Source organism: Aulonocara sp. 'chitande type north' Nkhata Bay, linkage group LG19 (genome assembly GCF_057382095.1).
Source record: "Aulonocara sp. 'chitande type north' Nkhata Bay isolate Kocher_YH1m ecotype deep benthic linkage group LG19, A_spYH_male_GT1.1, whole genome shotgun sequence".
In the NCBI taxonomy this organism is placed as follows: domain Eukaryota; kingdom Metazoa; phylum Chordata; class Actinopteri; order Cichliformes; family Cichlidae; genus Aulonocara; species Aulonocara sp. 'chitande type north' Nkhata Bay.
Genome location: NC_141362.1, coordinates 30429618 through 30443019, shown reverse-complemented (window position 1 = coordinate 30443019; position 13402 = coordinate 30429618). Strand labels below are relative to the sequence as shown.

Sequence of the window (13402 nt, the reverse complement as noted above, 5' to 3'; positions counted from 1 at the left end):
CCCTACCATCTGACTGTTGGAGCAGAAATCAGGACTCATCAGACCAGGCAACAGTTTTACAATCTCCCATTGTCCTATTTTGGCGATAGAAGCTACCACCAAGTTTGTTTTTCTGTTGATGTGCTGGTTCAGTGTGAAGGTTCAGTGTGTTTTCAGAGATGCTTTTATGCATGTTAGTGAGTTACTGTTAGCTTTCAATCAGTTTGAAGCAGTCTGGCCATTCTCCTCTCACATCAACAAGACATTTCCACCCAGAGAACTGGATATTTTCTTCTTTTCCGACCATTCTGTAATCCCTAGAGATGGATCTGTGAAAAAATCCCAGAGAACTAGACACATATATATATATACTCCTGTCAACATGTGATTTTATGACATATTTGTAATATGAAGCAGCTGAACAGGTATACCTAATAAAGTGGCCATAGAATTTCTTTTTATAATCATTTGTCAGTTAACTGACAAATTGATCACCTAGAAAAATTAACTTTATATAATTGTAATATATAATATAATTTATTCAAGCCTAATAGACAATTTTGTTTATCAAGTGAGCAGAAATAACAGAAAAATGCAGATTTCGGTAAAACACAATGGCACACCCATTGCTTTGCTATAAGCTTATGCATGTGATCCACGTGTAGATAATATATAAATGTGTTACTGCACTTTAAAAACTATCAGTAGCAGTTTATATAAATACTTTCTGTGTTCTGTTTCAGGCCAAACACAAACGATTCCTGGGCCATTCTGCTCATCTGACAAACGTACGCTTCACAAACGGAGATCGCTTCGTTGTCAGCGCCGGCGGGGACGACAGAAGGTATGACCGAGAATCCAAATTACACCATCGCTTACAAGTGTTTCAGTCTCAGTGTTAAGTGATGCAAGCCTTTTCTTTTATGTCCCTTCCAGCCTCTTTGTGTGGAGGTGTGTCCATGCCCCGCATTGAGGATCACACTGGGATCATCCAACATCAGAAAGTCAGGGGTCAGAAAAAAACAGAAAAGAAAACTGGAGGAGGAGGAGGAGGAGGAGGAGGGACCTGGCAGCTTGTAAATGAGATAAACCAGTGATTCGACTTACTGCCTCAAAACTAGGTGCATGCATATGTGCAAGGCTCATCTTCATCACAGTCCTTGATTGTGAAAACAGGCAGAGGGCATACAGCCCTGCTCTCCTAACATCACATCGTCACTGAGGAAGAAAAGAATAAAACACCTAATATGTGCATATCATTTCAGTGATGCATTATTTCTTTTTTTGAAAAACAAGCTTATCTGTGTACGTGTCCCAAATAGCAGTTTTGCCATGTGGCAGGCCTCTGAAATTGTGTTACTGACAATGCCATTTTTCAAAAAAGGAAACAAACATGTAGCAAACTGAATTAGCCTTAATCTGAGCGTTTAGAAGGGTTTGGATTCTTTTTGTATTGTTTCATTTTATTTATTTATTACCTTTTTTTTATTTATTTTTTTCATCCGTTTATTCTGTTTTTAACTGGTAATTCCAAATCCTGTGGCCTTCCTCCTGAATGTAACATCCACTGTTATGTTCTGGATGTCAGCATGCCAAAGCATACTATGCACTGTACACCTGACCTGCTCACTGTGTCGCCCTGGTGGTTCATTTAAGACGTGATAACGTGGTCGTGCTGTTGACTGATTGACCTCAACCCCCACCCAACCTACCCCACCCGCCCTCTGCAGTGTTCCCCTCATGTCATATTAACGTCCGTGTTTGAGGATTCGTTTGTGATTTATTAAAGGGTGTGTGCATGGCTTACGGGAAGACAATCTGTCTGAACCAAATTCCTCAGAAAACAAAAAGAACAGCTGTAAATTGAGATCTCGTTGCACTCGTTGCAGTTCCAGTGGTCACTTTTTAGTGTGCTGCTACGATATGTTGTTGTTGCATTTTCATGATTATGAGCGGTGTGATGTTTTTTCAACAGTGCGTTGATGTTTCGTGAAATAAGATATTGCTTAAATGGAATGTTTATCAGAGAATATTAAAAAAAAGTGCAAAAGATTTCCTCCTTGCATTAAGACTAACTACTAAAAAAAAGTTGCTGCATATTTTGATTTACATTTCATCAGTGTATATACCATTTGTAGATATTCTTTTTGTATATTTTTGTGAGATGTTTCTTAAATTCCACTTTATTAAAAAATAATTAAAATAAAACACAACCATGATCTTTGAAACTTGGACTCATCCGTGTTTATTGAGACTGATGATGCTTGAGAATTGCTCAAATATTCCCTAATGCACTTATTTTTAGAAAAATTATATTGCTACAGTTGTTTTGCAGTTGGGTGAATTCTGACAAACCCATCCCTGGTTCAGGTTTTCCTTTCCAAGATGAAGTATCCTAGATCACCTCCCAAGTGCCGGTGATCCAGCTCCACGTGTTGCCATCAAAAAAATTAGTGACAGCAAAAAATTTGAACCACAATGTTCATCGATTTAAGAAGGGCGACCACAAGAAGCTCGGCTTGCAGATTCTGCCCCATGATCTCCTCCCCAGGTACACGTTTGCTCAGATTTATTCGGGACCACAGCTTTTGCCACATTATGAGTTATAAAGTTTAGTTTTGTTGCACAGTAGGTTGTTTTACAGTAGCCAAAGCAAGAACTGGCTCCACACCAGCATCATGTAGGAACTTAAAATGTGCTTGGCACTTTGTGAGAACCAGGTTTGAGAATTAGTGCGTCTTGTTGAATTTGCACTGTGAAACTCTACTGAACTTTCTTGGTCTCAAACCTGTCCATGTGAAGGTTGGTTCCCAAAAGACAAATAGGAAAAACTGACTGCACTGACACCATGGCAGTAAAAAAAGTTAGATTAGCAGGAAGCTTAAAGATTCCTTTATTTGTGTTGTGATTGTACTATATACAAGGGTATCTCTCAGTTGTCCTTCATTCTACTGCCTGTGACCTGGAAATCAATTTAGCTTACCATGTTAAATGAGATCTCAGTTCATAATATGGGACTGCAGAAGAGGAGACAGAAGGAGACTTTAACCTCCTAGGACCTGGCATCCACATATGTGGACATCACATTTTGGGACGTCTAGACCAAAATACTTAATTATTTTCTACAAGGGCCTGATAGCCACTTACGAGGACATTATACTGCCACAGTTCTATCAAAATTTGAAACAAATGTCCTCATATGTGGATCTCATTTTTCTCAAAAACAAAAATTAGGTTGAAAAAAATAATCTGGTAATTCTTTGTTTCTACATTCTTTAGGTCCCAATCAACCCAAATAGCAAAGAAAAATTCAAAATGCATGCCATGAAAGAGTTCGGGTCTTAGGAGGTTAAAGGAGGATAACCAGGTGAATCCTAACTGGAATATACAAATTGACAAAAGAAAGAAGAAAGGGGGCCATCGTCTTTGTACTTAAGCCTACCATGGTTGATACCTACGAGCGGCCCAACATAACAGATTTCCTGGGATCACTGAAACACTTGAAACACCTCCGCTAAGCAAAGGAGGCTTTTCATGGAGCTGTTGTGTTTCACGAGATTGTGAAAGTAACAAATTAAAAACAACAGAACAGGTGAAAATCTTAAATGTGCTTAATTTATTACATATAAAACAAATATACTTTAGAACTTTATATTTATCGCCTATTTACATATTTTACAAGAACTGAATACTCACATACTTCATGTCAACCTTTTTTAAAGTACTGCAGCGCTGCTGCACTGGGCCCGGTCTGGATGGGCCTGGGCCCCCTTTCCCTGGCGGGTCGCGGAGTATGGGGGTGCCTACTGGGGTCAGCGGGGGAGCTGGCCCCAGGGAGGGGTCACCTGCCCCTCCCTTCCTTCCCTCCCCATCTCCAGCTGCCTCCCTCTTCCCGCTCCACCACAACCACCCACACATGCAGGGCCTTGGAGTAGGGGTATGTCACCAGGGTGCAGAGGAGGCTAACCCCCCCCCCTCTGTCCCCTTCTGGCTGCCTCTGCCTCAATTTTATCCCACAACTTAGACATTCACATTACTCACACTCTCATTACACATACATATAGGATCTTGGGGGTGGGCATGTACACCCCACCCCTGGCATCGTTGCCCACCTCTCAATTTTAAATACACGTAGACATTGAGGGCTAGCAGGAGGGACCATGCGCTTACCTGCTGCTCTCTGGCAGGTAGCTCCAAGCCCTCCTGGGTTTTAAATGCACCTTAGAACACACATGCATCAACATTACAATGAGCGGGTGGAGGGAGGTTCGGAGTCTTCTCTCACCCCCGTTCTCTGCGACCTGCTGGAGCAGGGGGGCTAGGACTAGGAGGAGGAGTTGGCCGTCCGACTGTGGTCTGGAGTGTGGAGCCTTCCTGCTGCTGCGGAGTCGGGGCGGTCTGCCTCCCCCCACCGCAGGGAAAAGGGAAACACCACCTGGGTCTGGGTGCAGTTCCCCCCTCCAGGGGCGGGGGCACCTAGACCCGGTTTGTAGAGTACGCTTGGGGAGTGTGATCGTGTGTACAACGTCTCTTTATGTCTGTCTCCACGTTGGTTGAGTGTGGAGTAAGTGCATATGAGAGCATGAGGGTGGGAATGGATGTTTGTATCTGTGTGTGCCTGTATGTCTGTGTCTATATGTCAGGTTGGGTATCAGACGCCACCTCTCTGGGGACATCTCAGGCCCTCCAAGGTTTGGAGGCCTATCTCCCCCTACCACCACTTCCCCTGCCAGTGGCGGACCCCCTCAGACATCGGTGCGTTGGTGGTTCTTTGTGTCCGGGGATGGGCGTCCAGGTACACACCGGCTCACTCCTTGGCGGCTGCTTATCGGGGCCTGGAGCCTGGGGCTCGCTCGGGCCACTTCAGAGGTGGGGTGCCCCCGGCCTCTCGGCCTGGGGCTCGGTCACTCAGGCGCAGCTGGCTGCCGGCGGAGCTCACGGGCGCGTCACTGCAACTCCCCCTGGCTTCTGCTCCGCGGCTGCTGAGTGAGCCCTCATCTGGGACTCTCCTCAGCTCTTTCTGGGACAGTGGCGCAGCTGCCCCTCTGTTGGTCTTCCTTGGTCTCTTGTGTTCTGGGGGCCTCTGGATGTCTGGAGTTTTGATCTCCTCCACACCTGCTTCACGCCCTGGAGGACGGGGCTGTGGCCCCCCCACACCCTCTAGCAGATTATTACATGAAGGAACCTTTTAAAAAAACAAAAAACAAGCGCGTCCATGCTCACAGGTGTACACACGGGTGATCACACCCACAAACTACACCCTTTTTGGCTCCTACCTCAAAGCACACTGTGTTCTGTTGATCTTATGTGCTGCACAATAATGTTTAACATTTAGTATTTACTGTCATATTCCCATATATCATTGTGATGTTGTTTATTCTATTACTCTTGTTCTCTTCTGCTTGCTTTCTTTTTTCTTTCTCAGCAGGTGATCCAGGTGATTGATATATGCATTTTTTTTTCTCTGCCCGTTCTGTTGGTTTTTGTTTTTTGCCCTTCTCCCCCGTCCCTCTTCTCAGCTGTTTCTCTTTCCCTCTTTCTTTCTCCCCTTCTTTCCCCCAGTCAAGTCTGTCCCGTATTCAGTAAGTGAAAATAAAATAAACAATAAAAGGTGAATCAAATGGACCATTACGGCAAGGCTGGGATGGTCAGTTTGGTAAAGTAAATCCGTTGGGCATCTTTCTTTGCCTTTAGACAACAATTCTGATGCAAAAGAGCCAAACGGGACAGGCCAAAAAAAAAAAAAAAAAAGTACTGCTAAATATTGACTGTCAGTGAGCATCATCGTCTCCTATCTTGTACACAATTTGAAATAGAATACTGTTTACATCTGTTGTTCATTCAGTTCAAGTCATTTTCACAGCAAAAAAGACTAATTTTAATCTACTAGTTTTCATGTCGAGCTGTTAAAAGTGAAATGAATTATGAGCAGTTTATTAGGTACAGTTATATATATATATTAGTTATATATTATTATTATATTAGTTATCTTATGCACTCGAATGAGAAATATCTCTTCATATTTTATCGTTTTGCACATGTGCACCCAATAAACTGTGAAATCAGAGTGCTGCATATTACTGCTGCAGGTGTCGGGGAATGAGTTAGGCAGGATCATTTAACAGAAAAGGAACTGCCACAGGAGCAGCCGTGATCAGCTTGTGGGTTCTTGAGCACTTGGAAGGCGGAGCGAATAAGCTCCTGACTGAAGTCCACCGTGGATCCTTTCACAAATTCCAGGCTCTCCTGGTCCACAATAACGCCAACTCCTCCTTTCTCAAACACTCTGAAATCACAGCAGTGGCACAGCTGATAAAAAGCCCATAAGGAAACAACAACAAGGAACATGTATCACTAGATTATGCAATAAGGAAATCTTGATTCGGGGTTGTTTACCTGTCGTCCTCGTTCTTCTTTCTGTCAACCGAAAACTTGTACTGAAACCCGGAGCAGCCTCCTCCCTCCACATATATTCTCAGGTACTCGCCCTTTTCCGTGATCTCCCCTAGTCTCTGTATTAAATAAGCATATTAGATATAACACATGAGGTACACATACTCATTTATCAAAACAGAGAGTGAATGATAACCAATTTTAGCCAGCTGGGGTCTTCCTGTGTGGAGCATTTTCCCACTAAACAATTTGGAAATAGAATATTTAGCAGAAAGATCAAAATGATAAAAACACTGATATCTATTTCTGAATTAAAAGGCATCATAAGGAATGTGGTGAAAAAGATGTGGTTGTCTTTCCTGAGCTGCTGCCACTGCTTTTTGTTCTGGGTATTTGTGTATTTTACATTACATTTGCTGTTGCTGCATTTCTGATATGTTAGGTGTTTGTATGGCTGTTAGCTCATAAAAAGGATTAGATCTAAAAGCACATGGGAGTTCCTGGTAGAATAAAAGTAAGTTTGAAGGAAGGAAAACATTTTTTTTAATTAAGCCTCTCAACGTGTAAAAAGTGTCTGCAGTTTTCTGATGCTGGTGTTTGAAAGTTTGAGATCAACTGTATCTCGTTGTCCATGAGCTAATTATTGTATACAGTATATTAGTGTGTAGCTCTGTGTTCAAACATATGTTCTCTGATTGGTACAGACCTGGGCCCGTATCCCTAAAGAATCTTTGTGCAAAAAGTGGCTCCTAGCGGCCAAATTCTAAGAAAATTCTCAGAGTCATGACGTTTTCTTAGAATTTCCCCTAAAAGTGACACGACAATCCCAGTTAATATAAAAGCTATTCCTCAAGATTCCTAGCGCTTAAAAGGGCTCCTAAGGCGAGATCTGCTAAGAGCAGGGAAGAGGACTTTTAGTGGCTTAGGAGTTCCCCTAAGCAGCTGCACAAAATGGCCAACAGAAGAGGCAGGAGAGATGTCCTGCAAACACTGGATGACAGGGAATTATTGAGATGCTACAGATTGGATCGTGCAGGAATCATGTTTGTGGTGGATCTCCTTAGAGATGCAATTACTTCACCAACTCGACGCCACAACGCTATTACACCGGAGACGAAAGTAATCACAACCCCGAGGTATTTGGCAACCGGGAAAATGCAACAATGCTGCAGTGATGACTTGGGTCTGCAATCACAGACATTGCTAAAAGCTGAGCCATGTTACCCTCGTTAAGACCACACTGGACTTGTAACGTTGTGATTTCTACTTCATTAAGGACAGCCTCTTGAGATAGGCCATCTTGTTTTCAACGGGGTCCATATGGGAGTGAAAGTACAAAATATGCCAGCTAGGATATTTATATGAGCAAATAAGACACGAATCATTATTTGAACAGGGTGTAATGAGTTTAAGTTTTCACATATTTTAGATTCTAATGGCTATAACCCCTACAGCTTACTATTCATTTTCCAGATATTTTCTTGAATGTGAAATATTATTTACAATTACAGTCAGCATAAGATTAGAGTATATAATATGTTTATTGATTTGAGGGTACATCCTTTGCTCATTATCACCAAAAGCTCATTTCCATCAAACTTGTAGGATCAACCAATCACGGCTTTTGAAATGATGACTCATACCTAGCAACGGGGTCAACCACACCTCCTCACTAAGATAGGATTTTCCATCCATTCCTTGCTCAGAGTTCACTGAAAATGTTCTGGAATCACTTCTAAGCTAAAACTCCTGGCAAGGAATTTTTAGGTTAAGTTAGGAGCTCTCTGAGAGGATTCTCAGAATCTTTAGGGATACGGGCCCTGGAGTTTTTCAGGGTGGACCTACAACCTTAGCATACTTTGAAAACTCAAGTTTAAATGCATTTTGATCTGAATAACTTTTCACCTTGATGAACTCTATTGGTAAACTTCAGAATCAGAATCAATCAGAATCAGAATACTTTATTAATCCCGAAGGAAACTTGATTTCTTGATGATTTTTTTTTTTAAATTGTGTGTGTTTTAGTATTTACAAAAATTAAACACTAGAAAAACTGACAGTGTCATGGCGTCCCCAAACAACAGGGTTAAATAAGCTCAGTCTAATTGGTCTCTAAAGGAGTCAAACTCTTAGCCTGAATTATGGTGACTTGGTGTTTCAGCTTTTGAGGTTTTAGCAGAAAACAGCAGTTTAAGAGTGTGTCCTAACCTTCACGCATGACTCAGTGAGGTGTACTTCAGATGAACCTGACACCCCTGGCTTCTCCTGGGTGGAGGCGCTGCTGTAGCACCGAAGCCCGGCTACATACAGCGACTGGGAGTTGTGAGGAAGACGGTGTAATTGCTCAGTCACGTTGAGGATGTTTGGGAGAGTGGATGCCCTGCAAAACAACAGATCACACTTGCAGCGTTGCTAACAAGCCTTCTAGCTCGTTAGCATAACGTTACTTATTGGTAGCATTGAAGGCTAACCTGCTAGCTAGCTAGCAGTAGCTACATTTTTTACACAATCAGGACTTTATTAGTTATTACTTTTTTAGAGAGACGTTTAATATGTCCTGCAATTTGTGAGAAATTAACTTTACCTAGCGAGAGTCAATAATCTTGACTTCGACGCAGATATCATTGCTCTTCTCACGAAGGACATCTTCCATAACAGATGTTGCTAAACCCCGCCCCTACATCGACGTATATTATCGTGCCCATGTTAGCCATTTGATTCGTTGTACTAGCTGCCAATCATGACTCATTGGGTATTCGATACCTTAGTCGTGGCTTGCAGGCATATCTCTTCTCAGCTCTTTGCCCTTGTAGGTGGAGCTTAGAGAGAATTTGTGCGTTTCACGTCTGATGTTTTGATCCTCCAATTACAAGGCAGAAGGCGGGGTATTAAGAAGGGGTTAGGTTCCTGACAGGCTCACCGTCGGGTGGAGGACACGCCAGGAACCTTTTAAATACGCGCCGCCTCTCGTAGCTGACAGTGCAGGAAGAAAGGTGGTAGCTCTTACGACGTCGTCAGCTAAAGGTATAATTTATAGAGTTTATATCGTGGTTTTCAACAAAAATTATACGTTTTATTTTGCAATTTTACTAATTTTCCATCAAGTTTAAGTAAATGTCGTTGTTATTAAGCTTTGTACTCAGTGCTGTACTAGGGACGTCCGCGGGACGAGCAAACAAGTCATCTGACTCAAACACTGACTGCGGGGACTGAGTTTGTTTTCCTGTGGAGTAAAGATTTTTTTTGTTCCTTAGGCTCACACACAGCAAAGGGGAAAACATGGACGCCCGGACCAGTTTCATTGTGTTGTGCTTGATTGGATTCAGCTGCGCGGAAACGGTGAAATTTTTAGATTGCGGTAAGTTACGAGTCACGCTGATGGTGATGATTCACTTCTCCATTTAAATGCTAACTAAGAGACTAATTTTAACCCGTGTGATCCGTCGAAACTGTTGAATGTGCTATTAATACACTTGTTTGTTATTAAACTTATTGAATCTCTTTAATCGGTTTCATAGACTAGTTTTCTGTCACTTATAGTCTTGGATATTTTAATTATTTTTGATTTTCGTCCTTCAGTTCAGATTCCAGGATGGGTCTCCATGATTCAGCTTAAGTCATGTGTTTTTGTAATATGAGTGGTATTTGTCAGGAACAAGACTCAAGCCATTCAAAACTGGTATTGGAGTGAAAGTAGATGACTCATAGATGTCTCTAACATGTACCAGTGCTTCCTCATGCTGCTGTATCAAGAAAACAGGAAAGCTGACTGACAGAATTGTGCACTTTGTTTAAGTTCACTATATGCTTTCAAGTTATTCAACCTGTCCTCCTCCACCACGCTTAAACAGAGGTAGCACCGTTCACGCCTAGATCTACATGCGCACACACACCCCTACATGTCCATAATATAAACAGCCACACAAGCTCTTCTTATATATTTTGAACAACATTTACCACACAATAGTGAGGCTTTGGTGATCTAACCAGATGCCACCCTGAATATGACCTAGACCTGTATTTGTCTTGCAAAAGCATGAATCTGGTGGTTTAGTTGCACTTTGCGATGAGTTCACTTCAATTTTAAACTTTTTTTTTTTAAGGCAGAACTGTAAGCATGCACACTATGAAATCCCTCCAATCCTGTTTTGTTTTTCTGTCTCTCTTCAGGCTCTGTTTCTGGGAAAGTGGTGACGGTTGAAATCACCCCTTGTCCTAGTCAGCCCTGCAAGCTAAAAAGAGGAGACTCCTACACAGTCAATGTGACATTCACCTCTGGTGAGTGAGCCCCATCTTTTAGAAATGTTTCTCCCAACGTCCAGAATATAAATGCATTTCTTTTACAACTAAAGCTTTAATCACATTGTCATGTTTGCTTCAAGCTGTGCCGAGCCAGGAGAGCACTGCAGTGGTTCACGGCGTCATCGCTGGCGTTCCTATCCCCTTCGCTATTCCGATTGTAGACGGCTGCAAATCTGGAATTGAGTGTCCCATCCAGAATGGGCAGACTTATCACTATGTGGCTACATTACCTGTAAAGGACGAGTATCCAGCTGTAAGTAGTTCATGCCACCCTGGCAACAGTCGTTTGCTCCTCGATACTGGTCATTATCAGTTTCTTTCCTGTCTGCAGGCTGTTGTAATGTGACAAATCTGCATTTAAAGGTCTCTTATGGTTTTATTCTATGGAGATTTAAACAGTAATTGACTCCTTCAGGTCATGGCAAACTGTTAGCTGGGAAAATGTGTGCAAGCATGACTATAGTCTCTAATATTCCATCATGATGATTTTGTTAATGTGTACGACTAGTTTTGCTTTAAGTTTTCAGCCTGTATCAGTAATTCTGGACTCTGCTCTTGTACCCTTTATTTCTCTTTTCATTGACATCGAACATGCACTCTGTTCACTGGCTACTTTTTTTCTTTTTCTTTTTTCCCCCTCCAGCTCAAGCTGGTTGTGGAGTGGGAGCTACGAGATGACAACACGAAGGATCTCTTCTGCATAAAGTTTCCAGTTCAGCTTGTGTAGCAAACAAGTAAATGCCTCTGAAAGGGAACTAGTTTTGACAAGTGTTCTACTAACATTGAAAGATCTTGTTTTATATCGATCAAACTGATTTTTAAGTGTTCACTAGTTTGCAAGACTTTATCGCACATCTAAAATTCTGCTGAAATTAGAGGCTTTTGTTTTTTCTCCCCACGGTCTTCCTAATAATCAAATTACGAGTTGTGGATGTGTGATTGACCCTGAACTACATTCCACTGCTGTGGAACTGTCTTGTCTTACTGGCTGCTGTGTAGTCAGAAGGTACATGCTGTACTGATCTTTACTATGAATTTTGTAATATTTCTTGTTGACCATGTGCAGCAAGATTTAAGGAAGGGAATTGTTAAAGAAAATTCTAATGGAGCTCTAAATGTGTGCCCAAATGGCATTTTTGTTACATGAATGTGTGTTTTCAATAAAACTAACTTTGTCAAACACCTAAGGCCTGTATTTTAATATTCAGGGTATCCTTCCATCATCTGGGTTCACTTACCCGAGCACTGTCACAAAAGCCCAGGATTTACCATAAGTGACTGTAGAAAGCTTGGTTCATATGAAAGGCTTGACACTGGCAGCATCTGACCAATAAAGACTAAAATGTCAAATGCACAACAGCTGATTCTTTAAAAAAAAAAAAAAAAAGGAACATGAAACTTTACTATACGGGAACTGAGGTTAAACATAAAAGCAAGAAAACGGTAGTATGAGTGTGTAAGAGGAAGAGCTTTGTAGAGTGTTATAGTTGGATGTTCAAGAATTGATTCATATTTCATTAAATTGTTTGACTTTTTTTTTTTTTTTAATATAAAAATGCTCTGAGTTAAAGAGTAAATATAAAAGTGGGCTCAGTCTAAGTACAAATAAGGCAGGTTTTATAATATACTGGGACTTTATAGAATTTGTTTTTTTGCAGCTAACAGAGGGGGGTGGGGGAGACAAAAAAACAACAGCAAGGGATAATCACAAACGCTGACATGACACACTACTGAAAAACTTTCAGCCCTCATAATCTGCACGCAGGCCTGAGGAGGAATCTTCAAGGAATGGTGATGCTGTTTTCTGGTGTCATTAGGTGATTTCATACCTGCTGATCTCTATTCTGAGAAACTACCCTGCTCTGCAGAATAAGTTGCCATGGCAAAACAAGTGAGCCAGACTTCTGGATAAGAGAAAAACCTGTTTTGTAGTTCAGGCATCTGGTTACCCGTCGGAGAACTTCCATAACAACTTGTATAATAAAGTTATATAGTCAGACTGGTACGAGGCAATTGCTTTTATTTATTTCCTTTTATTTCTTTTGGCTCAACCTTTTTTGGTGTCATCAGGTCTAATCAGGCAGCTCGGAAAACACGTTCTTCAAATGAGGAATGAAACTACACTAATAAAAAACCAATAAGGGAAAGCTCAATCATCACAGTTTAATGCAGTTAAACTTCCGAGATATCAGTCTGTGCAGTAAGGAAGTGTAAACTGTTGTGACTCCATTTCACCTGCCTTGGTACAAATGAAAGTGACAAAAGGTGCACTGCCGAGGCAACAAGACCACCTTCAAGAAGGGAGCCAGCCAGTGGCAGCCACAGGTCATCGCTCTCTCCTGATTCCTCTTGACAAATTTTCTAGTTTTGCTTTCCCCCCCCATGTCCTTGTCATTGCTGATAACATTAGACCATATCTGCAGGTTACACGTCAAGTTAAGCTTCTCCTGGTTTACCAGGGATTCAAGTACTTCTGATTTGGGCCTTTTTCAGAGGAGCTACAGTATCCAGAGTCATACACAGTGAAGTTGTAATACTATTAACAAGATAATCAATGTCTGTGGGAGGAGGGCTTCTTGTCTGTCCTTGTATGCTGCGTGCACATGCTTAAGGCTCTACACCCCTGGGTTGCTTTGTGTTGTTTTACTGTTCTGTTTTTGAAAGAGCAAATTAAACCATCTTTTTGAGTGGTTGGATGTTTTTAATTGGATCTATAAAAAAAATTACT

At 41.7% G+C, this 13402-nt stretch overlaps 3 protein-coding genes across 8 annotated transcripts in view; 2 read left to right on the top strand and 1 right to left on the bottom strand.

Moving 5' to 3' along the window:
- Positions 1-2207, top strand: part of eml5 (EMAP like 5) — a 53027-nt gene extending 50820 nt beyond the window's left edge. For all 6 annotated transcript variants that reach the window (XM_086273804.1, XM_086273803.1, XM_086273802.1 and 3 more), the window contains 2 exons: positions 723-823; positions 916-2207. In XM_086273804.1, coding sequence (XP_086129930.1) covers positions 723-823; positions 916-952 — 138 coding nt within the window. In that variant the 3' untranslated portion in view covers positions 953-2207. The remainder of the gene's footprint in view (positions 1-722; positions 824-915) is intronic.
- Positions 2208-3575: 1368 nt separating this feature from the next.
- On the bottom strand, positions 3576-9112 carry isca2 (iron-sulfur cluster assembly 2). Its single transcript, XM_086274736.1, has 4 exons — positions 8957-9112; positions 8581-8752; positions 6376-6491; positions 3576-6265 (listed from the first exon to the last, which is right to left on the bottom strand). Exons 1-4 carry the CDS (start codon positions 9016-9018, stop codon positions 6094-6096), a joined length of 522 nt encoding a protein of 173 aa, XP_086130862.1. The 5' UTR covers positions 9019-9112; the 3' UTR covers positions 3576-6093.
- A 130-nt stretch (positions 9113-9242) lies between these two features.
- On the top strand, positions 9243-11856 carry LOC147307362 (NPC intracellular cholesterol transporter 2-like). Its single transcript, XM_086274737.1, has 5 exons — positions 9243-9396; positions 9627-9730; positions 10543-10650; positions 10755-10927; positions 11318-11856. The coding sequence occupies exons 2-5, from the start codon at positions 9652-9654 to the stop codon at positions 11399-11401; spliced, it is 444 nt and encodes a 147-aa protein (XP_086130863.1). The 5' UTR covers positions 9243-9396; positions 9627-9651; the 3' UTR covers positions 11402-11856.
- The last annotated feature ends 1546 nt before the right edge of the window (positions 11857-13402 follow it).